We start from the raw sequence: 25,589 nt of genomic DNA on the forward strand, positions 1-25,589 counted from the left end.
ATGCTCCTCGGACGCTTGCTCTCCATCACTCCCCTCCATCCCTGCCTGTCTCCCTATCCATATATAAAAAAATACACTTATTTCTCCCAGGTATCACCTGCATCCCTACGCCTGCCTGTGAGCACATCCCCTCAGGCTGGTGCTCGAGGCCTCCTGCCCTGAATTCCCAGACTTTGGTTCACTGGAGCTAGAGGGGACCATCCCTCCCGACAGTGCAGGGACCGTGACACCACAGCGCACCCTCCGCAGGGCAGGGCCAGCAGCGGGATGGGACAGTCAAGATTTACAAGCCAGAGCTGCAGGGGAGCATCTCTGAAAGCCCAGCCCGGACCACTGCTGCAGCCCACACCATTCCCTGGGTAAACGGATCTCAGAAACAAATGGATGGGGAAAAACCAGCGGACGCAGTCCCTTTGCTCTCCTCAAAGCCTTTCCATGGGCATTGCAGGTGTAACCCCCATCCCCAAAGGCTGCTCCGGGACCCAGCTGAGCCTCCTCCATCCCATCCTGTAGAGAAACGTGTCTGTGCCAGGAGAGCTCGATGGGAAAAGCTTCTCCCTGCAGAGCTGGGGATGCTCCTGATGCCTGAGCGCTGGAAAAGCGAAGGATGCACCAAAGGGTGCTGGGGACCCTGGCCCCGCTGGGACCCCACCTGGGGGAGAGCAGTCCCTTGGGGTGTGCAGGGAAGTGGGGAGCCTCGGCCACTCGTCTCTGCGCTGCCAGCGAGGGTCAGCGGCGAATAAAGCCGTTGGCGAAGCTGGGAGAAAAACAACATCTGTCCCTCCCGCAGCTCTGCCTCTGTCAACATTTCCGAGGAAAATTTTAATTGAAATTTGAAACTTTTTTTTTTTTTTTTTTAAGCAGCTCTCAGAGCTGTTAAAGAAACAGAGGCAGGGGAGGGAGGGAGGGATTCCCAGATACCTGTCCTGTAAGGTTTCCCCCTCATTTCTCTGCCTGCCTAACCCTATCACAACATCACCGCGGGGTTTCAGCCAGGCCAGCCTGGTCCCACATTTTCCCTGGAGGCCATTCAGCCCAGGTCTCAGCAAAGCAGCACCTGCCCTTCCCTCCCTCCAAGATGCTGGGATGAGAGCCCACCACCTTGGGCCCCTCCCGGGCCCCAGTAACGGCTGGAGGGGCTCCTGCGGAGGGGAGGGCTGCGCCGTTAGTGCCCCAACGTGTGGGACAGTGGAGCCTTCGCAGAATGACCTCCACTTGGTGGCTGGAGAACTCGTTTGAGATTCCCCAGCCTGCCCAGCTCACACCATCAGGAGCCTGGTCACCCCCCGAAGCAGCTCTGGCCCCTCTGCAAACAAACCGACGCCAGCCAGCGCATCACAAACCTCTCCATTCATCCACTCGCTCATTCATTCATTCATTCTTAACGAATTCCGCTCACCCTTAATTATTGATGCTCCCAGAGAGTGAGTCAGTGAAGAGCTGCCGGCTATTTTGTAAGAGGAGCAGGATCCAGGTAATGGGACACTTCCCCAGCAGACACCTCCTCGCCTCCAGTCTGGCTGCAAATCGTCTTCTGGGGAGCACCCCCCGACCGGAATGCAGCATCCCCGACTGGGATGCAGCATCCCCAGCATCTTGGCATCACCTCACCAGCCCCCCCCAGCCCAAGTATCAGCTCTCAAGTTTCAAACCAGTCTCAGACAGGGCAGCCCAGCTGCCCCAGTACTGCCTGCACAGGGCTGTGGTGCCACCCTCCTCCCGCACGTCCCAGTTTGGGTGCTTGCTCCCAGCAAGCAGGGGCCAAGCAGATGCAACTGAACCCCTCTGCATCCCTGTGCAGCATTTCACACCAGCTCCACCGGCCAGCAGCACTGGAAGGACTTCCAGCAGCCCAGCTCCTGCCTCCCAAGATGGAGGAGCCAGGAGATGCCCAGCCGGGAAGAAAACGAGGAAAAACTGGACGTAACTGGGGCTGCAGCAGCAAAGATGGAAGATACGAGAGGCCAGGGTGCTCTGAGCATAATACGAAGGGATACACCATGAGGCTCCGCCATCCAAGGGGGTTGTGGCCTCTCCATCCCCGTCCACTGGCCCCCACCCCTCTCACCCCGCCTGGGTCTCGCTGCCAAATTAAAAGCGTACCGCTCACGGCAGCAATAATTCATCCAACGTCTAATGCTCAACATTTTGTCAGGATTATCCCGATTAACCCAGAATTAATCCTGATCTCAATGTTAACAGGATTAGCGTTAAAATCGGATTAGTTTTTTAAACCGGACCCCTTGACTAAAGGAAGGGGCCTTCCCCACCAGATGTGCGCAGCCTGCTACCGGCAGCCAGATGTGAGCGGGAGCCGGGCAGGAGCTCGTTCCCCGGCGATGCGCCCCACGCACGGATGAAGCGGGGTGGTACCCCTGCAGCAAGCACCTCTGTGACACCAGCATCCTGCCCTGCAAAGCGCACGAAGGTGACGAGCAGGAGTCCAACGTGTGGACGTCGTGTTTCCAAGCAGAAAACACCCTTTTGCCCTCCGACATGGCCCGGTTGGCTCTGCTGGGGACATGGGTGGCTGCTTGCCCCTTCTCTGCTTTTTTTTTTTTTTGCCCTTCCTGCTGGCACCAACAGCCTCCCGCCTTCGCCTGCCTGATGAATATTTAAAAGCCTGGATCCTCTGCAGCCTCATGAATATTGACGGCTGCTGGTTGCCCGACATGGTGATGGTCCCTCTCGGTCCCTCTCCGGGCACGGGCAGCAGGGTTGGCAGCGGCAAGGACGGCATCAGCAGGGCTGTCGGGGGGGCCGGGATGCCTGCACGGGAGGAAGGCAGCCCTAAGGGCTGTCCCCACCGCACGGAGGACTCTTGCTTTCTTCCAAAACATTTGTTTTCTTCCCAAAAGCACAGCCAGGGGAGCAGTCTCACCGCTAGCAGTGGGGCAGCAGAAGGTCCTGGCACCCAGGGCAGGGCTGGAGCTGGGATGACCCATGGGTGAGGGGACACGCCGTGCCCACTCATCCTCATCTCCCGGTGCTGGGTGCGACCTTGGCTCCTGCAGGGAGGGTAATCATTGACCTCCCAGCAAAGGCAGCCAGCCTTTTGTTCCTGGAGTTGTTTTCCCCGTGCCTCGACCAGGTATGTCCACCCTGGGGAGAGAAGCATCCCTGCCGTGATACCCTGGACAAATGGGTGGCAGGGGGGGGGGGTGTGTCCAGAAATAGGCCTGATCCAGCACCTCCCCTGAGGCTGAGGTCGTCCCAGGAGATGGATTACAGAGGGGTATGTGGCAGGAGACACTTTTGGGGGTGAGGGTGCCAGTCCTGCCTCCACCCCTGCTACCTCGAGCCCGCCTGGACGTTCACCCCAGTCACCCCCTTCCTCGCTGGGGCTGAGCGGTGGCCGCACTCAATCCCTGCTCTCTGAAGCCGCCGCCTTGTGTGACAGCATCTTCCAAAAATAAGCAAATTACTGCATCCTTCAGGGACGCTGGCGGATGGGAAGCAAAGCCGCGCGCGAGAAAGCAGCAGAAAGGGGATGGGAGGAGAAAGGGACAAGCCCTTGCTTGGGGTCGCAGGGCTGCAGCCAGGGACGGCAGGGCGGGGAGCCAGCACAGGGCGCAAAGCAGCGGGAACACTGGGGCGAGCAGCATTAGTGACGGGGACTTCACAGTGACAGGTGACAAGGCTCAGCTCCTTGGCATCTGAGGCATGATTTGCTCCAACAGCTGTGTACAGGGAGACCGGGCTCTGGTTAACATGTGCGGGTGCCTCTCGGGAAAAACATTTGAAGGGGCTGGTTTGAAGTGGAAAAATAATATTAAAAAAAAAAAAGCAACGACAACAACAACAAAAAAACCCACCCAACTTCGGCAGCAACAGCTGTAGGTAAACAGCCCCAAAACTGGGACGGCGGCAGGTCGTGCTGCTGCATCTCCCCTGGGGGACCTCAGACGAGTCCCCTCGTCCCACCCCACCTCAGTTTCCTACACTGAGGACGCAACTCTCGTCCCTGCTGCGATAACAAATAGTGACAACAGCCCAGATCAACAGATACTCGAGCACCGCAGAGCAGCTCCCGTGGACAGGTCAGAAAAACCAGCAAACGCCCCAAAAGCAGGGAACGAGGAGGGTGGGAGCAGGCGTTCAAGCAGCTGCTCTCCCCTCCCGGGTGCACCCCGACGTCCTCCTCCTGCGAGCAATAAAATCTTACGCCGCAAACGCCGGTCCCCGAGGAGCGCGGGCGGACGCCAAGGCCACTGGGAGGGCGCGGGGAGGAGGGCTGATGCAGGAGCGGCAGGATTACAGGAGCTAAGCCTGCCTGGTATTTGCTCATCTCCTGCAAGTAAATACGCCCGCCTGCCTGTAACACCGGCTGGGCAAACGTCTGGAGTCCCCGGTGGGATGGAAGTGGCCTCCTCCTAACGAGACGAGGGGCTCCCACGAAGCCCCAAGCCCTGGCCATGCCGCCGCAGCCCTGCCAGGGCTGAGGAAGAGGAGCCACAGCCCGAAGCCCTGCTCAAGCCATCGACTGCTGCTCAAGCAGAAGCCATGCAGTCCCAGCACAACGCGGGTGACACAGCCCCAGACACTTGTTTTCCAAAAAAAATGTGGCCCGTCCTCCCCCCTCCCCGGCTCCCACCGCTTTCTCCCACATCCCAGTCATTTTTTCCCCCGCTAGCTTTTGCTTTTGTCCCTTTGATGTTCTTTCAAAGTCCCAGCACCAAAGGAGCTCATCCGAGGCTCTGCCTTCAGTTCTTCCCATTCCTCCTCCAGCCCACAAACGACAGCAAGGAGCCAGCCCACCCCCTGCATTAGCACAGTGGGAGCCCCCAGCCCTCGGTACTGCCTCACCGCTCTCCCCGCTACATCCCTGGGATTTGCCCCCTCGTCAGATCCAGGGATGTGTCCCTGGAGCCCCTGAGCCCTGCAAACCAACGGGGCCGAGATGCTCCTGCCCTGGAGAAGCTGACACCCAGAACGTGGTTCTGAGTGACCCCAAAATGGCAGGGACGCAGGCTGTGAGCTGGGATGCGGTTTAGGTGGTGGGAAGGTGGGTGGGTACCAGGCTGCCCCGGCCGAGGGACTTGGGCATCTGCCTGGGGACTGGCTGGGCATCTGCCTGGGGACTCGGGGACTGGCAGCAGCGTGACAACGGCCACGGAGCGGCTGGATCGATGGCTCCGTGCGAGCACAGAGCTCAGCCCAGCTGGCAGGGAGGGACATTCGTGAGGTGAGCGGGGCTGGCTCAATCCAGAAGCGAGTGCAGAAATCCCAGGGACGCGCCGGGGCAGGAGGACAGAGCAGCGCAGAGGCAGGACCCGCAGACACGAGGGGGTGCAGAGGATGAAACGGCTGGGGACAGCGGGGTCTCCCGGACCCCCCTCCGCGATGCTGGCACCTCCGTCGACATACAAGAGCATCTGCTCATCTCCAGCACCGAGACCGACAAACACAGGGTCCCCCTTCCCCCAAAACTCATGCCTGGAGAGCCCCAAATTGCAGCCAGCACCTGCCATTGCCTGTCCCCAGGCGGATGGGGGATGCCAGGGCAGGAGGAGAGCAGGTCCTGCCCTGGGCGCCCGGCAGCAGCAGCGCGCCACGTCCCTGGGAATTTGGCACAGCCCTTCCCACCATCCGATCCCCTCTTTCCCCCCATCAGCTGGGGGTCTGGTTGTAGCCCCCCCCCTCCCGCCGCCTTTGGCCAAGGGAGGGGGAAAGGCTGGCTCTGCACCCCCAGTAGGGGCGGGGGGCAGCTGGACACAAGCCGGGAACCTGAAGAGTCATGAAAGTTTTATTTTGGGGAGAGAGCAGGAGGAGTGGGAGGCAGCTTTCCCAGCCGAAAGCCAAGCCTGCAGCTACAGAAGACCCCAAGGGACACAGGTGGCTGCGGTGGCCTCGAGGAAGCCCCCAGCACCTGCTTGCTGGGATCAGCCTCCCCGCAGGGCTCTCCCCACGACAAGCCATCTCCAGCTGCCTCTGGATCATGCCCCACTTGGTAGCGGGGTCAGGCAGCTGGGGACCTCCCTCGGCCGGGAAGCAGAGGGTGATTTAACCCGTAACGCAATTCCACAGCGGATACAGCCAGGGAAGATGCTCCGCTTGCAACGCAAAGTACTTCCAGGCTCGGTGGAAAAATATGTAGTTACAAAAAAACGCACCTTCTGCGGCTGCAAACCCCCAGCTGCTGCCAAGGAGGATCCCTCTGGGGTGGGTGGACCCCTAAAGTTCATCCCCATTTTATTGCTTATACAGAAAAAACGGAAAAACAAATAACATAAATGGAAGCTTTTGTGCCTTCCCCCCACAGTCCCAGGAATGTCCCTGAGAACACATGGCTGAAACCGGCCGGTGAGAACTCAGACAGCTGAATATTCAGGGAGCCACGGCTCACACGCTTTTTACGCTGCAAGTACTTCAAGAATGAAAACTCGGAACAAGTGCACATATTATGCGTTTTACAACTCCTCCGCTCCCCGCTGCCAACGAAGGAAAGCGCCTGGTTTTTCCACAGGAAGAGCCAACCCGCTGGGGATAACACACCAAGGTCATCCAGCAACACACCTGACCTTGAAGTGTTGCCACCGCATCCCTGGGTGAGGAGGAGGAGGAGGGAGGAAGGGGAGTTGGATGACATGCGTACTTCACCTTGCCAGACAATAGGGCAACTGTTGGCGAGGTGCCGGCAGGAACCGCCAGGCAGGCACAGACCCTCGGGGTCCCCTTTGTGCAGCCTGGAAAAGGTGGGTTTAGGCACAAAGATCCCGGGGCAATAAAGCAAACGGTCACAATTTCTCCGTTCGGCCGCTCCCTGCAGCAGCCTCCTGACAAACAGGCTGGTACCGTAACGCCCAAGCGACAGAGCAGAGGATGGAGACAAAGATGCGATGGCCAAGGCGGGACAGAGCTGCCCCTTCCTCTCCCACAGGGTCCAACACCGCCCACCGAACAAATCTGCTCTAGAGATCCCTCGTCACGCCAAAACCAAACCCATCTCTGGGGTCCAGCACGGCATTTGTGTTGGAAAGCCCGTTCCTCCTCCCTCTCCGCCAACCCCACCTCCTGCAAGGTGCAGGCACAGCCCAGATTTAGGGAGCAGCACGTTGGCACCCCCCCCCCTGTCCTGAGACCCCCCGAGCTCATCTCCTGCCCATCACCGTGGTTTCAGCCTGGGCTCTGCGGGGAACGAGGGGCTTGGGAGAGGGAGATGAGGAGCCCGAAGGGGGAAGCTGGGCAAACAGTCGGGTGCAGATAAGTGACCAACACACCGCGCGATGGGAAGCACGGCAGGGCCACCGACGGCAGGGCCATCGACAGCAGGGCCACCGACGGCAGGGCCACCAACGGCAGGGCCACCAACGGCAGGGCCAGGCTCTGCTCAGCAGCTCTCCGATGACGGGGAGGCTGGAAATCAGAGCAGCCCTCGTGTCTCTGCCTGGGAGCAGGCACCTTGGATGGAGCTCCGCAGGTGGACTTGCGAGCCCATCCAGAACAGGCCCTTTTCTGTCCTTTTTCCCGGAATTAAGGTCTCTGCTGCAACGAAATGACTCTAAAGCAGCAGGATTTGGCTGTGGGGCGGTAGTGGTCTAAATAAGGGCAGGACACAGGTCCATCGCTCCCAGATAACAGGTTGGTAGCTGCACAACAACTCGACCCAAAAGCGTAAGACCCTCCTCAGGAGCTTGAACCGCTGCTGAGCTGAGAACAAACTGCTTTGGCACAGGAATCCTCAACAAAAACCACGAGCTCCCACCCCCCCTACACAGACACAGAGATGAGGCAAGGGTGGAAAAGTGCATGCATTTCAAACAGAAGCGTGAAAAATCAGAAATACTGACCTTAAAGCTCCAGTAGTTGGGTTGCTAACAAAAAATAAAACAACAAAACAAAAGAAAACAAAAAATACCATTAAGATTCTGGTTTGACTTTTGTTTTCCTTTTGAGAATTGTTGACTTTAAACTGAAACATTAAACCTGCTCTCGTTTCTGCTTAAAGTCCCCTCCCAACGGGTTGCTTAAGTTTCACGCTGCTAAGGGCTGGCGAAGGGGGAGCAGGATCATGCAAGCAGGCAGGGACGGCGATGGGTACTGGATGCAGACCAGGGTGCAAGGCAACTGAAGCAGAGCAAAGCGGGGAGAGGGTCAGCTGCCCAGCATCCCTACTGGAGTCACTGGTATGCCCACACCATCCCGGCACGTGCCCGTCAGGCTGCTGCCCTGGGAGTCAGTGCTGGAAGCCAGAATAATTTTCATTTTTAAAGGGATCTTCCAATCCCCCCCCCCCCGGCTCTTTGCCCCTGCTACCTCCCTCTGTTTCTTCTTCGCAGCGTTTCCACCGGTGTCAAGGCAATGTGCTAGAGCGAATGACAGGAGCTGGCACTGCTTACAGCCCAGCAAGCTGGAGAGCTTGGGAGCTTTCTTCTCCCAAGCCACCCACCGATAATCACCAGTGGGAGATCGCACCGCAAGTCCCGAGGATGCTCGGAGCGATACCCGCCGTCGGGCAGCGGAGCGGTGCGTGGCTTAGAGACACGGGACCCCCTCCCAGGGCAGCACCGGGCTCGCCCAGCCAGGACGGGGCTGCAGGAGCCCAGCAAGTCCTCAGGGGACAGCGCGGGGACCAAAAGCCCACCAGGGCCGAGCATCCCCAGCACACCGTGCCGCCGGATGGGGATGGGCGAGCTCCTCGCTGCTGCGGGCGCAGAGAAGGGCTGCAGAGCAGGGCATGGGCTTGGCCCAGCAGCATCGCCAGCAGCTTCATCCCACCCCGGGGCTGGTCCCCTAACGCCCGGGCAGCAGCACCCCGGCTCCGGCGGTGCCCTGAGAGCGAGTTCGAGGGGGCAGCGTAGTACCCAGCAGGAGGGACGTTGGACCCGGTGACCAGAAGTGTGATCCATCGTGCTGGATGAGGAAGCATTTTGGTATCACCGAGACGTGCAGATAACGTGGGAGAAACAGGGGCAGAGCAGCTTTTGCCCCAACGGCCTTTTTGTTGGGATCAAAGTTCTCAACCGCTCGTTTCTCCCCTCTCACCCCTGCCTATCGCCTTGCTTTTTTACAGCATTTAATTCCCCACCACAACCACTGTGGCTTCAAACCTAGCTTGTTACTTAGAGGAGGATTTTTTAATTCTAATTATTACTTTAAACAGGCAGCAAGCTCCCGCACAAAGCTCCCAGTCCCCACCAGTCCCTGCAATGCCCGGTGGTTGCCAAGGAGTCTCCTATCGCAGTGCTCTGGGAGCAGAGGAAGGAATTGCAATAACATTCGACCATCACAGAGTGTTTATCCAAGGACTTCAACGATCCACTAGCAGATTTGCTGCTGGGGTATTAACCCTTCTGCTGACAAGGTAAATGGAAGTCTAGTCTCTGAGTATAAACACAAATTCACCTGTCAGGCTCATCTCAAGCGTCAGCAGGATACCCTCATTTCAATTCAAGATGCAGTTCACATTAATACTCCACAAGACATCAGTAGACCCAAACCAAGCTCTGCCTCAACCAAACCAAAACTCTTCTAAAAGTGATTTAAGTCAAACGAGTGCAGTGTTTTCATGCAGACAAGCCTCAAGGCACAAAGGTCTTTTCCAAGGGCACACCGTGACTCAGAGGCAGAAACAGAAATAGAAGTCCAGAGCGGTGATTACCAGGCACTATTAGATAACAACCAGCAGGATTCAAGCCTATCCTGGGCACGTCAAGCTTTTCCAAAACACCAGGAGCTTGGAAGTGAGAAACCACCTCGTAATGCCTTTCGGTACTAAACGAAGCCACCCATCCTACCTAGCAACTAACACACCAGCTGCCCCAGCAGCTCTTTGCAGCCTGAGCTCCCGGTGCACGCTGCTGGCTGCACGACGGCAGGGGCAAGATGCTGGGTGCGCCGGGACCTGCCCGGTCACACAGGGGGGCAAAGCCCAAACCTTGCAGCATCGCCGCGTGTCGTGCCGAAAGCATCTGCCCCCGGGGTGAGGAGCTCAGGCTGCGGAGCTGCTCCTCGGCTGGAGGAGCCGCGGGGAAAGGACAGCCCAGCTCGCCGTCTCGGAGAGGTGAGCAGGATTGCATCAGCTCCTGAAGGGTTTGACGGGCCATGCCTCGCTTCGGAAACGTCTCGAGTGCAGCCGCACAGGGCGGTTTTGTAACCGCGCTTCTGCTCGGCGGCCCCCACCCAACTCCCCAAGGCCGGCCTCGGATGCCCGTGTGAGGGATGCTTCATAAATCACTGCTGATTTCAAAGGGACAGGAGCAAATCCTTCATCCCCTTCCCTTGCCAGACTTGCCTCCTCTAGCAGCTGGGTCTCCCCACCTCCCCACCAGTACAGCCAGGCAACGACTGGGGCAAGGGACCCCCCACCTGGTCCCTGGAGGCATGGATATGCTGCCTTCGCACCGAGGGGATGCTCGCCCCCCCCTCTTAACTCCTTTGTGCTTTGAATGGTTGCAATGGGTCCCCACAACGGGGATCGGATATTTTGGTCAAGTATTCCAAGCACTGCTCCAAAAAGTTGTGGCCAAACCAGCCTGTCCCAGTCCCTGAAGGGCCCCCACCCAGTCTGTGGTGGCAGATGATGCTCCTGACTTTTTCCTCCTGCAACTTTATTTTTTTTCTCCCTTTCCCCTTCGTGCTCTTTCTTTTGCTGTTGAAGAGTCTCGGTAATTTTCCTCAGACCCTGATATTACTGATCCTATCTCGTGCCAGCCCTTGGTATATATTTTATTTATTATTTTAGGATGACTGGACAGGCTTATCACAAAGTCCATAAATTACATCCCCACCGCACACAGCGACTCCACATCAAACCGGCGATGAGCTTGTCTGAACCCCAAGTGCAACGGGAGGGAAGCGAGAATATTCTGGAAGCCATTGGAGCCCGGAGGACACGCCAGGATGGCACAGCACCGCGCCCTCTCCCAAATCCCTGGATCTGGCCCCAGAAAAGCCGGCAGCCCCAGGAGCGTTGCGGGACCCCCCCCGCAAGCGAAGCTCTGCCTGCAATGGGGCTGCTGCTGCCGGCCAGGCTGCGGGCTGGATGGGGGACAGGGGATGCGCTGCCTGCCCTGCCCGTACCCTGCCGAGAGGCAGGACTGTCCGGGGCTGACAATCTGGTGCTGCCTGCCAGGGCCAAGTGGGTGACGGACACCACCACGCAGACCTTTCGGGGGGGGGCTCCATCTGTCCTCGCAAGGCACTGCTGCCGCACCGGCGCTTTGCCCAGCCCGTCCTGCCCTTCGCTCAGCCTCCACCCACCCCAAATCTCCCAAAGCAAAGAGGACGCGTCCCCCTGGCACAGGTAACCCCTCTCGGGGCGCAGGCTGCACCCAAGGCGTTGACAGTGATGGGGAGCCAGGGCGGCACAAGCAGCCACCTCCCACCAGCTCCCCCAAAGTAGGGGGGGGGACGGGGCAGGGAGAGCCCGAGCGCGGTGCCCAGCTCCCCGGCGAGCCCCACGGCAGCCGGCCAGGCTGGCAAGGGTGGTTTTGTGCAAAGAGAAAGGCAGAGGAGAGGGCCAAGGTAGAATTAACATATCGCTGGCTCTTCAAAAGCATCAAAGGGAGATAATGGTCTGAGAGAGGATTTGAAGCGACAGCCTTGTTACAACCGATAAAGCAGGCAGCTCGCTCGCAGCAGAGCTCTGCAGAAGGTATGAAGAATTACAAAGGCTGAGATTATAATTACAATGAAAGTCATGACCATGATGCTGCAAAATTGATGGACTAAGCAGGACTGGGGGCACACACACCACCACCCCCCCCCCCCAAAGCACAGACACGGGCACACGCGTGCACAGGCGTGCGCTTAGGAGCTGGAGCACGCACGGAAGCGCGAAATAGGGGTTGAGACGCTCCCGTGAACCCACGGCCATGAGGGAAGCCAGGCACGCACGAACGCTCGGAGAGATGCACCCGCAGACACGCTCACTGCTGCAGAAGAGAGGAAAACCAGAGCTGGGGGAATGTAGTGAAGAACATTTCGGAGTTAAGTCAGGAAAAAAAAAATAGTCTTTGTGATTGTCCCAGGAGAAGACAGGAGGTAAATGAAATCCAAGTGAGTCACTGCCTTGACCAAGGCAGACTTCCCCTGGTTAGCAATTATAACACAAATCTGTTAGTGATTAACAAGGCAGGACCGAATGCGTCCCTCTAAAATGGACAGCAGCAGCATCCCCAGCACGCTGCACTAAAGGGAGGGACAGAGGCAGTTTCATTGGCTTTTTAATTAACTCATTTTCAGGAGTTCCAGTTTCTGATAGAGCCCGCCTCAGGCACAATGTCTTGACAAACAAAAATCTCCTTGAAAAAATAACAGTAAAGTGAATTTAATCTGTTGCTCCTTATTAAAGTTTTGCAACGCTTTTCGGCACAAGAGGAACTGAATTGAAATGGAAATCGCAAAAGGACAAGATAGGGAGTCGAATGCAACGAGTCACCAGACAGAGTGAAGAGCGACACCTACGCTGTGCGTTGCAGATCCTGTCATCTGAGGACTCGCAATTATCGCAAAAGGACCTCTCGAGCCCGAGCACCCCAGCCAGCGTGAGCCAAGACGGGGGTGCAGCAGCGCTGGGGTTAGTTCCCATCAGACCTGGGCTCCTAAGGGGCCTCAGTGAGTGCCCAGCCCAGCCCCCACCATGACAAGGGCACCAAGACACTTGCTTTGCTGCTCCCCTTTCAGGTGCAGGTGTCTTTAGGCAGAGACTTGCGTTTTGCTCCAGGTCTCCCCGGTGCCCAGCCCAAAGAGGCTCTGACGGCCGTCAACAGATGCCAGCAGAGATGCCACAGCAGGTTGTCACAGCGACCCCATGGCAGGCAGCACCGACAGACCCCCGGCCCCACTGCACTGCTCAGAGCTCGCCCGCAGGACCGCACCGTCCCTCCGCCTGCCCACGCACCGAGAGAGTTTCGCCAGCTCTCCGGCAGCAATCACAGCCCTGACCTCCAACGCAGCACCTCTGGGGCAGCCCAGGGGATATCAGAGCACAAACACCTTCGGACATCCGTGGATTTGCGCTCCTGACCCTGAATCAAGCCCCCTCCTTCCCTGACGCCCATAGAAAGCAAACTCAGCGACGCCTGTTTACAGCAGCGCAGCCCCAAGCAGCGATGCACCAGGACAAATGCTCTGCTGAGGATCAGCCATGCAACTGGCGGCTCGGGCTTGAAAAATCTCCCTTCTCTGGCCTCCACATCCAAGGTCAGGGACCCCCCCCCCTGTGCTGCAGGTTCCCTGGGGTCCCAGCTTGGTGCTCAGCACATCCCCAGCCTGCTCGCGATGGGGAGGAGGGGGCTGTCTCTGCCCCTGCACCGGCAGCAGCTTGTGCACCCCAGCGCGGGGGCCAAGGTCTCCTCCATCCTGCTCCCGGGGTGTGACGAGGGGACCAGCCAGGGAGCAGGGCCAAAGGTTTTGGAGGGGGAAGGCAGGGAAACCTGGCAGAAGTTGGGCAGATCAGATCGCAGGGTAGCTATGGCAACGGCACGGCGTAGGTGGACCAACACAATGGGGACGCGCAAGGTAAACCAGGCAGCCAGCAGGCAGCCAGCAGGCAGCAAGCATCCATCCCCTCCCCGCCTCACACAGCCAGGGACCTGCCAGGGACAGCACCGGGGGTCTGACCCCTGAGAGGTTTGGGATGACCTCCACGCTCCATCAGGTGCCTCCAAACCCAGGGAAGCTCATCCCTGCAGGCAAATCCCTGAGAAATCCCCACGCCAAGGGCGAGGAGGGTCAAATCCTGGACCTCTAGGACCCGCAGACCTGCCAGCGCCGCCGCCATCTCCCCGTGGGGCTGCAGCAGCCGCCGTCCCCCCGCTGTGCCACGGGCCCTGCCTCCCCCCGCAGGGTCCCTGAGGGGTACCAGCACCTCGGGGTGCAGAGGAGGGTGCTGCCCTCACCCTGCCCAGCCAGCACCAAAGCCTGGGGGGCGGGGGGGGGGGGCTGCAGAGGGCACCGACACGCAGCCGCTGATGGAGACGGACCTGTTCTTCTCCACTCCCTGCCTAACGCTGCCAGCACCGCCGGAGCCAGGTCTGCATCCGCAGCGGGGACGGAAGAGCTGCCTTTCTGGCTGCGGCAGCTTTTTGGTGGTCCCTCTCCTAACGCTGCTGAGCGCTGTGACACTGGAGTAGGGAGGGGGGGGGGCAGCAGCCTGAGGTCATCTCGCAAGGACCCCCGAGGCCATGGGCAGAAGGAGCTGAATTTGGGTTAGGAAGAGCAGGAAACTTTGGGCGGCGGGGCAGGGATGGGTGCACGCGTTCGCGTCGTCGCGTCCGTGTGCGCCGGAGAGGCGGGAATACGCACACCCCTTCCAGGTTGGTGGCCCCCATGGCGGCACCAGCGCCGTGGTCCCCTGAACCGCGGTGAGGAACGGTCAGGGAGGCCAAGGGTGCCAAGGGGAGCGTGCCAGGGGCATCCCGCCTGCCGCTGGGTCCCATTCCCGATGGGCATCCACTGGGTACCCGTCTCCCTGCTGGACTATACCGTGGGCTCATCAATGACCTCCCCAGGGCTGCCATCGCTGTCACCGACGCGGCCGTATTTATTACCCGCTCCTCAGGGACTTCTAGACCCACTCCGTGCATAAAGCCCAAGGAGAAGTGGGGTGACCCACAGACCTTTGCACGACTCTCAGCGACCCGATTCCCAGCTAAATCATGGGCCAGGTCTCTTTTAATCAGCCAGGAATTGCTCCCAGTAGGGGAAAAATAAGAGGATCAATAGAAACAGCTCTGGCTGCAGTCACAGGGACGCACACACAGGTTTGTTCCTGTTACTCCCGACAGCCACGCACGCTCTCCTCCACCATTACAGCACTTTGCAACGGTTCACAACGCACTGCACCGCTGGAGGCCAAGATCCGACCCCGGGAAGAGCAATGAAGGGCCCCTCTTCTCCCTCCCGCTGCCCCAGCGAGCTCCCACCAACCGGTTCCCTTTGGGCACCGTTCGCAAGCCACCATCGCCACGGGTTTTGCAAAAGCGGAGTATCCAGGTACCCCGCACCCTGCCAGTGCAGGGGCACCCCCAGCCCGGCCAGGCACCCCGTGAGGACCAGACGATGCCAACCTCACGCCAAGGCCACGGGTACCTCTCCGTGTGCCCAGCTCCACCGCCTCGTGGGGGGCGAGATGCTGTCAAACCGTTCCTCCCGTCGTGGAGGTCCAGGTTGGATACACACCCGGGGGGTCCCCACGGTGCCGGGGGGGTCCCCCGCAGGAAAGATGCTCGGCCAAGCGAGCTGGAGGTGAGACAAGCCCCCGCATGGTGCAGGGATGCTGAGCGCCCAGGCCACCATCTGCCCCTCTCTGGCCGCCCGCACCGCAGCCCAAGGAGGGGAGAGGGGAGCAGTGTCCTCTGCAGAGGGACAGGGACACGGGTGACAACGCGGGGCTGCCTTGGGGAGGCGGGGGGCTGCACAGCGGGGCTGGCAAGGGCACCACCGGGGGCTTTGCATGGCACCATGCACACCCGGGGGGAGCAGGGGGAGCCCCCCCTCCCCAGCTGCTGCACCAAAGGGCAAGGCAGGGACGATGGCACCCACAAAAAGCCGTCCCCTCCCCGCAGTGAGCCTGGGAGTGGGGGGACCCCCAGGAAAGGGAAATGTAGCCGGGGCTGGAGGGAAAGGGGGGGGCTGGAGGGAAAACGCGGGGGGAGGGGGGCTGCCCCCATCCTGGGGCTTGAGCCCCGCGGCCAGGGGAAAGGCACGACCAGGGACATCGGTTGGTGATGGGGACCAGGATCTCGGGGTGGGGGGACCGGGACGTTTGGGGAGGGGGCTGCTGGGATGGGTGGGGGAAACACCGGGACCTCTGGGGAAGGGGAAGTCGGGAGGACTGCAGCAGGGGGAGGCGGACACCGGGACACGGGAGAGGACGGCGACAGCGCACCCGCACCCCCCCCCCCCCCTCCCCAACCAACCCACCGGAGGGATGCGCCCCGCTCCGCCCCGCCAGACCCCGCTCGCCCCGGTACCTGCGGCAGGTGAGCAAGGACCGGGATCCGCAGCGCCGACGGGCTCGGCTCGGCTCGGCTCGGCTCGGCTCGGCTCGGCTCGGCTCGGGAAGCGGGGCCGGGGCCGGGGCCGGGGGCCGCTGCGCGGAGCGGAGCCGCCGCCACCTCCCGCCGCTGCGGCCGCCGCCGCCGCCGCCGCCGGCCCCGCGCGCGCTCCCGCCCGCCCGTCCGCCCCGCCCCTGATCGGGGCGCGGTCGCCATGGCAACCGCGACTCCACCTGCCGCCGGGCCGGGCCGCCAGGCGGGGGCGCGCGCTGCCGGCGGGGGCGGGGAAAGGAGGGGAATTGGGGGTGCAACGGGGTAAAGGGGGGCGCTGGGGGGATTTGGGGGTGCAGTGGGGTAAAGGTGGGTGCTGGGGTGCGGTGGGGCCGGGGTGGGTGCTGGGGAGAGCTGGGGGTGCAGTGGGGCGGGGGTGGATGCTGGGGGGATTGGGGGTGCAGTGGGGTAAAGGTGGGTGCTGAGGGGAATTGGGGGTGCAGTGGGCTACAGGTGGGTGCTGGGGTGCAACGTGGTAGAGGTGGGTGCTGGGTAGAGCTGGGGGTGCAGTGGGGTAAAAGTGGGTTCTGGGGAGAACTGGGGGTGCAACAGGGCAGAGGCGGGTGCTGGGGGTGCAATGGGGCAGGGGTGGGTGCTGTGGGGAATTGGGGGTGCAGTGGGGTAAAGGTAGGTGCTGAGAGGAATTGGGGGTGCAGTAGGGTCAGCGTGGGCACACCCCCACCCCCCCCTTCAGACGCTGCTGAAGCACAGGGTGCTGCCGGGCTCCCCCCACCCCAGCACCCCTGGGGTTCAGCAGCTGCGCGGGCCCCGGTGCCACCCTGTACGCAGCACCCAGGCTGCCCACCCGCGGGGGCCCACCATAGCCTTCATCACCCCCCCCCCCCCCCCGAGCTCCCCGGGGTACCAGCACCCCGAGTTCCCCAGGAGTTTTTCCTTCCTACCCTTACACAGAACCACATCAGCACGCGCTCCCCAAAAAGCTCAACAGCGGCAAGGCCAATAACCGGGGTTTTTTAAATATTCTTTTCAATCCGCGGGAGCTGGGTCCAAGCAGGGAGCGGGGGCTGCTGCACCCCCGTGATGCTGGACCCAGGCATCCCCCCAGCCCCCCCGCTGCATCCCTGGCCCGAACCCCACACCCTGCCGAGCCGACAGCGCTATAGAGAGGGGCAAAGCGCGACTGAGAATAACCGATGCGAACGAATTGCTTCCAGCTGGGAGAGCAGAATCACCGCTCCCCCTGCCCTGCCCTGCCCGCAGACCCCACCGCACGCACCCCCAGCCCCAAATTTCAGCCCCGGCAAGATCCCCGATGTAGCAGCACACCCCGCTGCAGAGCGGGGAAGCAGCCGAGACCCCCACTTTATGTGGGGAAACTGAGGCACAAAGCCAGCTGCAGCCAAACCAGCACCTCCCCAGCCTGCCTGCACCCCCTGCCTGCACCCCCTGCCTGCGGGCTCGCTCCTGCCCTACACCCCACCAACACCGATGCTCTAAGGGCCGCTTGATGAGGCAGGAAAGAGCAGAGGCCTGGCTCCGTGGGCGCGTACATCTGCGCTGGCTGTTATTTATTTATTCCAAAATCAGATTTATTCTGGGCAGCTGCAAATCTGCTGCTGTCAGGCAGCCACCGACACGTTAACACTCAGCTCGAGCCTTTGCCTTTTTTTAATTTTTTTTTTTTTTTTTTTTCCCCCTGCAGCAGAACTGGACAAGCTTAAATCCAAGCTTTTATATACTTTTATTTAGACCTGAAAGAGGCATGTTTCTGCTCCAGCTCCGCTGCGGTATTTAACCCCATGCTGCAGCTTACGAGCTGCGAGGCGCCCCAGTAGACGGGGCTTAATTGCGGTACAGCTGGCACGCACGCGTTTAACTGCTTACGGGCGAGGGAGGGTTGGTAATCCCTTATTTTCTGGGGTTTATAATTTGCCTGCGTAAAACCATACATTCCTGGTTGGTACGCACCCTCCGAGCCCTGGGCAGAAAAGCACATCCAAAAGCAACGTGGATATTAGGGAGAAACAGGGAGAGGCGACGGGGTCACCCCCTTGAACCATCTTATTCTTATTTTTCTAAACATTCCTGACTTTCTGTATGTTCAGCATCGAGCACCACGGGCTGGCCCCGGCCAAGTCGCGTGTCCCAGAGCACGGATGCACACAGAGATGAGAAACCCGGCCGTGCCACCCCTTTCCTGCTGGATTTACCCTCCCAGGGCAGGATTTACCCCGAAAGCAGACCCAAAGCCCAGCAGCTGATGTGCTCCATCAGCCACCTCATCCTGATTCCCACTCCTCTCTTTATTGTTAACATGCCCATTTAGCAAATTTTCCCATCTGGGTTTTAAATTAGCTAGCTGCCGCCTTGGACTTCTCTGCAGATTTGCTAGCAGTCTGCTGGGTGTTGGTACAATTATTTGCCTGGGTTTTTTTCTCCTCTGTTATATATACATATGATTAAAATTAATATTGCACTCACTTTCCAATTCCTATGCAGGAGTACAATGGCGTTTTGCTGCAGGCTTTGCCACGCTGAAAGGGATGTTGACATTTATGAAATGCTTCTGTTCACCTCTGATTTTGCAAACTCTCTCATATGTGATTTAAAAAAAAAAAAAAAAAAAAAAAAAAAAAAAACCACAACAAAAAACCCCACCACAAAATAGCAAAGCCTGTGATCTGAAGTACCTGCCAGGCTCCCCTAGAATAGCAAAGCAAGTTTCAAACGTTTCAGGCAGGCCCAGAGTGTTGTATCCCAATGTCATTTAAAGGTTGGCACCCGGGGTTTCCAGTGTTTCTAGTTTCATTTTCTCCCTGTTATTATTTACCGCCTGCAGGGAAAATGAAGAAAAAAGGAAAAAAAAAAAAAAAATAGGATTTTGGGTTGGGTTTTTTTTTTTTGCTTTCCCCACCAGTTGCAAACAGGTGATGCTGTGGCTGGGCTCAGGGATGGAGCTGCACCCCTGCCCAGGGCAGGGAGGGATGGAGCCAGCCCTGCACGGCCACGCAGCGGGGCCCTCACCCCTCTGAGCCCCAAAAAGCCAGACTGGGTTTGAGCGGTGCCAACAGACACCTGGATGCCCCCCCCGTTCTGGTCCCATTGGGCACCCACAGCCCCGAGCGAGGGGGTTCAGAAATAAAGAAGTTAATTCCCGAATCCAGATCATCTTTCTTTCACCTTATAAAAATCCCTCAAAGCTTATCAGACCCCGAGTCAACCTGAGCTGGATTTTTTATAGCTGCTGCTTATTGCAAAAGGGGAAACAAAAAAAAAAAAAGTAGTCTTTAAATCATTGTAATAATAGGGGAAAGATTCTTAGTTATTTACTGAGCAATGTCGCTCTGCGGCTAGAAATGCCACCGCTCCGTCTCGCGAGCAGCAGCGCAGACACGGCCCGTGCACCCTGTGCGGCACCGGCCCCGCTGAGGCTGACGGCGATGGCAAAGCCGCCACCAAGCACTCGCCCGGTGGTGCTCGATGCTGAACATACAGAAAGTCAGGAATGTTTAGAAAAATAAGAATAAGATGGTTCAAGGGGGTGACCCCGTCGCCTCTCCCTGTTTCTCCCTAATATCCACGTTGCTTTTGGATGTGCTTTTCTGCCCAGGGCTCGGAGGGTGCGTACCAACCAGGAATGTATGGTTTTACGCAGGCAAATTATAAACCCCAGAAAATAAGGGATTACCAACCCTCCCTCGCCTCGCACACAAATCCCGGCTGCGCAGGATTTGGCCGCTCTCCTTTGCATCCAGCCACGAGCCTTTTGCGAGGAGAGGGGTTACAGAGCGAGGACCCCTCCACTCCGGCGTTCCCCAAAGCAGCCTCGCTGGGCGAGGGAGGGTGCAAGACGGGCAGCAGCTTGGAGGAGGCAGCGATGATGATGATGATGCTGCCGCCGCCGCCTCGGCGCGGGCGGCACGCCGGGGCCCTGCTGGTTTTCCTTACAAAGCTGGATTTCTTTCCACCGCGCGAGGGCTGGGAGCTGTCGCCTCCGTCCCTTGGGGAGGCGTCTAGTTGGAGATGATATAAGATTTCTTTCCAGCCGCTTCCTCCAGCTGCTCCGCGCTCGCCCTCCCCCGTGCCTTTTTATAAAAGTGCCAGTTTAGGTGGGGATTTACGGCTGCCCCAACAGCCCCAGGGCTGGGGCATCGCTGCTACCCAGAGGAGGAGCAGGGTCCGGGTTCCCCGGCACCCTGGGGTGCCGCCTGGCCCTCGGGGTCCCCCCCTGGGCACGAGGGTTGGATGTTGTCCCCAAGGACCGTTCGGCCCTTGGGCGCTGCTGCTTTCAGCAAGGGTGCCCAGACACCTCACCCACTGTCCTGCTCTGAGGACCCGCAGGTCCCTGGGGGACGATTGAGCCCCCGAGCAATGGGCAACGAAGGGACACCCAGGTACCAAACCCCAGGCACCCCTTGCCCAGCCGCATCCCCTCCCGCACAGCACAGCAACGCACGCCGGGACGGAGCCCCGGCCCCTCACCGCCTCTGCTCATCCTGCCCCGCAGCTCCCCCCAAGCTCACCGGCCTCCCTGGCACCTTGCTGGGCAGCCGGGGGGCAGATACCTGCCCCGGGAGCTGCACTGAACCCCCCTGGCTCAGGGAGCATCCCCGTCCAGGTGCCCGTGCTGCTCTGGTCAGGGCTGGGCACAGGTTGGCACCAATATCCTCAGTTTGGGGGGTCCATAACGCAGAGGAGAGTATTGGGGCTCGGCAACCAGGCTGGGATTTAAGGCCAGGCTCACAGCAACAGCCTGCCCAAACGCTAAATCCTCACCCCCAGCACCGCTGCACCGACCCCCGGGGCTGGGCTGTGCCGGGGCACCATGGGCTGGCACAGGGACGTGCCGCAGAGCTGCGGGCAAGGGCCAGGGCGACACTTAGCCTGGGCAAACTATTTATTTAGACCTTTTGTACCATGCAAGCTAAGGCAGGGCGCAATGGTGTCAGGGCTGGGGGGCTGCAGAGGCGTGGGGAGCCCGGACGAGGCTTGCGGGGCCGCGCAGTGCCAGGCACACAGCAGGGTTTGCAGCCACCAGCCCGTGGGTCGGGCTCCTCCTTCCCCGGAGAGGTTGGGGTTTGCAGCCCAGCCAAAATCTGCAAAGACCTGGTCTGGGTGTCACCCCGCCGTGGGGCAAATCCACGGGCCAGCTGCCCCTCATGGCCATCACACCCACCCCTCTGCATGTCCTCTGCGTGGAGAAATTTCCCTCTCCTCCCCACAGCTACCGACAGGACACCCATCAGGGTAAAATCCACCTGGGACCCCCCCCCAGCCCTGGGGAGAGAGACGGGTGCTCCCCCCAAGGGCTGGAGGATGCTTTTCCTCCGACTAGGGGATGCTCCCCCCCAGGGCTGCTGCAAGCGGCCACCCATTTCATGCACCATCCAAGCTCCCCGTGAGCCCCTTCTCCTCCTGACAGCCCCAAAGGACAAGAGGGGGTTTCCCCGTCCCCGCTTCTACCCCGAAAAGACGCCCCTTACCTGGTCCCGCATGCGCTCCTGCTGCCCCCGCAGCGCCAGCGCGTGCTGTGGGTACTTGTTCTTCAGGTGGTCCATGAAGGCGTCCCGCTTGCGCTCCATCTCCGACTTCTGGAGCCCGGTGAGGGCCTCCAGGCTCTGGGCGGCGATGACGGTGTGCCGGCGCTCTGAGGTGTGCACCAGCCCTACGTTGGAGAAGCGCCGGGTGCCGTTGCCCAAGGTCCGGTATTCCCGTGGGTACTCGGCATCGTCCGCCGAGATCATGTGGGTGCTCGTCCTCTCGGGATCTGCACGGGGGGAGGGGGAGAGCAGAGCGGGGTCAGGGCCAGCCCCGGGACGGCCCCGCTGCTATGGGGCAGAGGTGGGGTGCTACGATTTGGGGATGGGGAAGGGGGGGTTTAAGCTGGAAGTGGTAGCTGAGCCTCGCTGGGAGCGGGGTCGTTCCTCAACGGGATACAACTGGGGAGCTGGCAGGTGCAGGGTTTGTCCCCCCTGCGATGGCAGCGGTGTTCCCGCTCCCGGGCACGGGGCTGGTGGTGGCAGGAGATGGATGGGGCGGGGTGGGGCAGCAGGAGGGATGGAGGGGCTGGGATGCCACCGACACCACGATGTTCACACCGAAACATGGATGAAACAGCGCTGGGTCATTAAAACAGCACAGACAAGACACGGGAGCTGGGCAGCGCTCCGGAGCACAGACGGACGCGAGGCACACAGACACACGGACAAACCAAAAAGAAAATGAAATTAGGGGCAGGGTAAGAGAAGGCTCACGTCTGCTCATCAGCACCTGCACTGTGCTACTGCCCACGGGGGCAGGCAGGACCCCTCCGTGCCCTGCCTGCCAGAGAGAGACCCCCGCCGGAGGGTCAGCCCCCCCAGTCCTGCAGCCGCTGCTCCCAGGAGCCGGCCCAGCCCTCGGGCACCAAACCCGGCATCGCCGCCGGGCATCGCAGGGATGCTCTGCCCCGTCCCAGCCCTCTCGCAGAGCTTCACCCCATCCCGGGTGGGCAGAGCGGGCAGCGAGCGCAGGCAGGGGGGGCCGGCAGGCGGTCACGAGGCGAAAGGCGCTTGTCCCTTTGCTAATAATTCATTAGCTGCACGTTGCGATTTTAATTTCCAGGGAAATGGTGCCGAGCACGCGCAACGCGAGCGGTAACGAATGCCTGGAAGTCCCCACACGCTGCCAGCGCCTGGCACCTCCTCGGTGGCTGCAGGACGAGGCCACCCCGCGGTCCCCAGCCCCTGCCCAACCCCACGCTCGCTGCAGAGCCGCCCCGGGACACCAACCCACACCCCAAAAAGCCACTTTCGAGGGGCTCGTGCTGTCCGAGCCTGTGTCGCGCAGCCCTGGGCTGGTCCCGGCCACCGCCGCCGTGCCTGCGCCGAGGCCACGAGCGGTCTTTGCCGCCGCTAACTAGTTTGGCAACCTGCAGCCTGTGTGTTGCAGGGGATTCACCGCGTTAAGGCTTTCCTCCTTCGCTCACCGTTTAACCTTGATCCATTATTTATCTCCCTCTTTGTCCTTTTTTTCCCCTCCCTTCTTTCCCAAGCTCCTGTTAAGCAAATCATAGAGGGTTTTTCCTTTTCCCTTAATTATTTATCAGCCCAACATATTAGCTTTATATCAACTGATTGTGTTATTATTAATGTAGAACAGGACTCCAGCGTGTGCTACAGACATAACTCCTCTGCTCAAGGTCATACAAGGGGGTTTGCTACGAGCCAGGCGGGGACACCACGCTTCCAGCAAATGCCGTGGGGATATCCTTACCTCCCCCCAAAGCATGACACCCCCTTTCCTCCTCCAAAAAACAACCGGTCCAGCTCGCATCCCCCACAGCTCCACCACCGAATGTGACCTCAGCCAGGGGACAGTACCCAGAAGACAGCAGCGGAATTCGAGTGAGAGCTGAAGCTCCCGGTTCCTCCCCCCCTTGCCCGTTCGCTCAGCCAGGTCCCCACGTCATCGCTGCACAGGAGAGGTCGTGGTGGCGCATGTGCCACGTGCAAAACACCCCGAGATCCCCCAGGGAAAGTGGCACAGGAGAGATGTCGGAGGGGACGCCTCGGTCCTTCTGCTGGCAGAGGGGAAGGCGGTTGTGGGGCTGAAAGCATCGTCCTGAGGTCCCTTGGCACAACCGGCTGAGGAGCCTCCACCAAACTCCAGCACTGATGGGAAATGCAGACGGAGCAATTTCTCCTGTACCACCCTGCTGAGCCCCAGGAGATGTCTCCCCACCTCCCCTTTCGTGTAACAGCCCCCCCGTAACAGACGCTTCTCACTGCTACCAGGCAGAAAACTCCTTCCAGCCCTCGGCCGGTCACTCAAGCGCTCGCTCCATGACAGCAAAGCAGTGGGGATGTGCTGGGGGGCCGCATCCAGCCCCGGGCACCCATCCCAGCCCTAGCATTGGGTGCCTGTTGGCAGTACCTGGACGCATCTTTGGAGTTCTCAGCTCTAGGGTGGAGGAGAGGGGGGAGTGGGAGCCCAGGCATCCCCCCAGCACGGGGAGGGCACCCAGCATGGTCCACTCCCACCAAACCAGCCCCTCTGCAGAGCTGGATCCCGAGTGCCACCAGGACTCCCACCTTATTGTATCCCATGGGAACAACGAACCCAGAGAGGCTGTGAAAGCGGGGTGACGGGGCACCCCGAAAGGCGCCGGCCACATCAACAACAGGGCTGGGAGGAAGGAGCTGCAGCTCCTGCAGCTGCAGGAGAGCAGCAGCGTGGCAGCAAGGAGGCCTTGAGCCACAGGAAGGTGCAGGGATGGGGGCTTTGGGGATGCAAGAGGGGCTGGTTCCCTGCAGCCACCTCCCCAGCGCCTCTGCCAGCCCTGGGTTTAGCAGCCCTGGGGTGAGGCCGTGTTCCCAGCTCCTTCCCACTCTCCTCCTCCTCCTCTTGCTGCCGAGCCACGCATCAGCATGCAGCTCCCTGCTCCCTAATTACATGCTCCAAGAGTGGAACGCGCCAGCTCGCTGTCTCTCTGCCGACTACTAAAAAGGATGATTTGAAAAGCCCTGCACAATCTGCACAGGGGTCAGAGCAAAGCTGGATGCTGTCGGGGGCTCTTCCACCCCCAGCTGCGCCGCATCCGCTCCCGCATCCCTCGCTGGGCTCCAGAGCAAGCCGGGGGGGGGGGGGGGGGGGGGGAGGAGGCAGCCCCAGCACCACGAACCCCGTGATTCCCAAAGCCTGCTAAGGTGGGAGGAGGAAAAGCCACCACAGACACACGTGTACCTGTCCCCACGCCAGCCACCTTTCCCCTCCGGATGCCCCAGCCCTGAGCAAGCAGAGACCATTCGATAAGGGAACAGCCAAGAACCGGGGTACAGGGGCTCCGTTGGAAAGGGACCTTGAACCACCCACGGTCATGCTTCCCTGGCACTAGGGATGAATAAAGGGGGTTAATTCTTCCCTCCTGGCCTCGATCCAAGGGGATAATTACATCCTGCCACCAAAATCCCCTACCAAGTTGTTTGTCTTCCTCCCCTACAGTGCCCATGCATGGATGCTGGAGCAGTGGTACCCACACACAGGCTGCCCCACTGCCAGTGATCCCTGGAAAATGCTTCCCAGGGCTGCTTCCAAGCAGGTCGCTGGAGTGGGAGAGCCAGTGGCCGGAGCCTGCCCAGGGTCCCCACCTCAGCACTGCCCCAGCCCAGCCAAGCGGGGTGTCCCTCTGGGATGCACCCCCTGCACAGGGACCATCCCATCGCTTACCCGTGGGCGCAGGACAGCTTCCACAGCGGCCGGCAAACTGCTCCGGTGGGATGGGGGAGGCAGCCCCCAGGTCTCCAGGGGATGAAGGCGGTTCCTTGGCCGGGCGCAGGGCTCCCACAGCAGCCAAAATCCCACGGTAAATCCTGGCAAGCCCCTCTCCGAGCAGCCGGGGGTTAAAGGAGCGCGGCTCTCTTTGCCGATTCATTCATCCATCTTCCTTACCTGCCAGTAGAGGTGTCTCCCACACCGGGACCAGAGCCCCGGCTCCTAGCAGGATGCGGCCATCGCCTCCTTCCCGTGAGAGCAGCGGCACCAGAGGCACCGGAGCCCAACAGTACTTTGGGCGATGCTCTTCAGGACCGGTGCTTTGCAGCCCGAGCAGCAGCTCTCCACCAGCTGCCTCCTCCTTCGCCAGGAGATGGGGGT

At 60.3% G+C, this 25,589-nt stretch overlaps 1 protein-coding gene across 1 annotated transcript in view; it reads right to left on the reverse strand.

The window, feature by feature from the left end:
* The window catches only part of SRCIN1 (SRC kinase signaling inhibitor 1), a 50,064-nt gene extending 24,696 nt beyond the window's left edge, over positions 1-25,368 (reverse strand). Inside the window, exons 1-3 of the mRNA XM_086478190.1 lie at positions 25,164-25,368; positions 21,440-21,723; positions 7,791-7,814 (exon numbers count right to left, since the gene is read on the reverse strand). Coding sequence (XP_086334316.1) covers positions 7,791-7,814; positions 21,440-21,723; positions 25,164-25,368 — 513 coding nt within the window. The remainder of the gene's footprint in view (positions 1-7,790; positions 7,815-21,439; positions 21,724-25,163) is intronic.
* Positions 25,369-25,589: the final 221 nt, after the last annotated feature.

Source organism: Leptosomus discolor, chromosome 25 (genome assembly GCF_034619465.1).
Source record: "Leptosomus discolor isolate bLepDis1 chromosome 25, bLepDis1.hap2, whole genome shotgun sequence".
Lineage (NCBI taxonomy): Eukaryota > Metazoa > Chordata > Aves > Leptosomiformes > Leptosomidae > Leptosomus > Leptosomus discolor.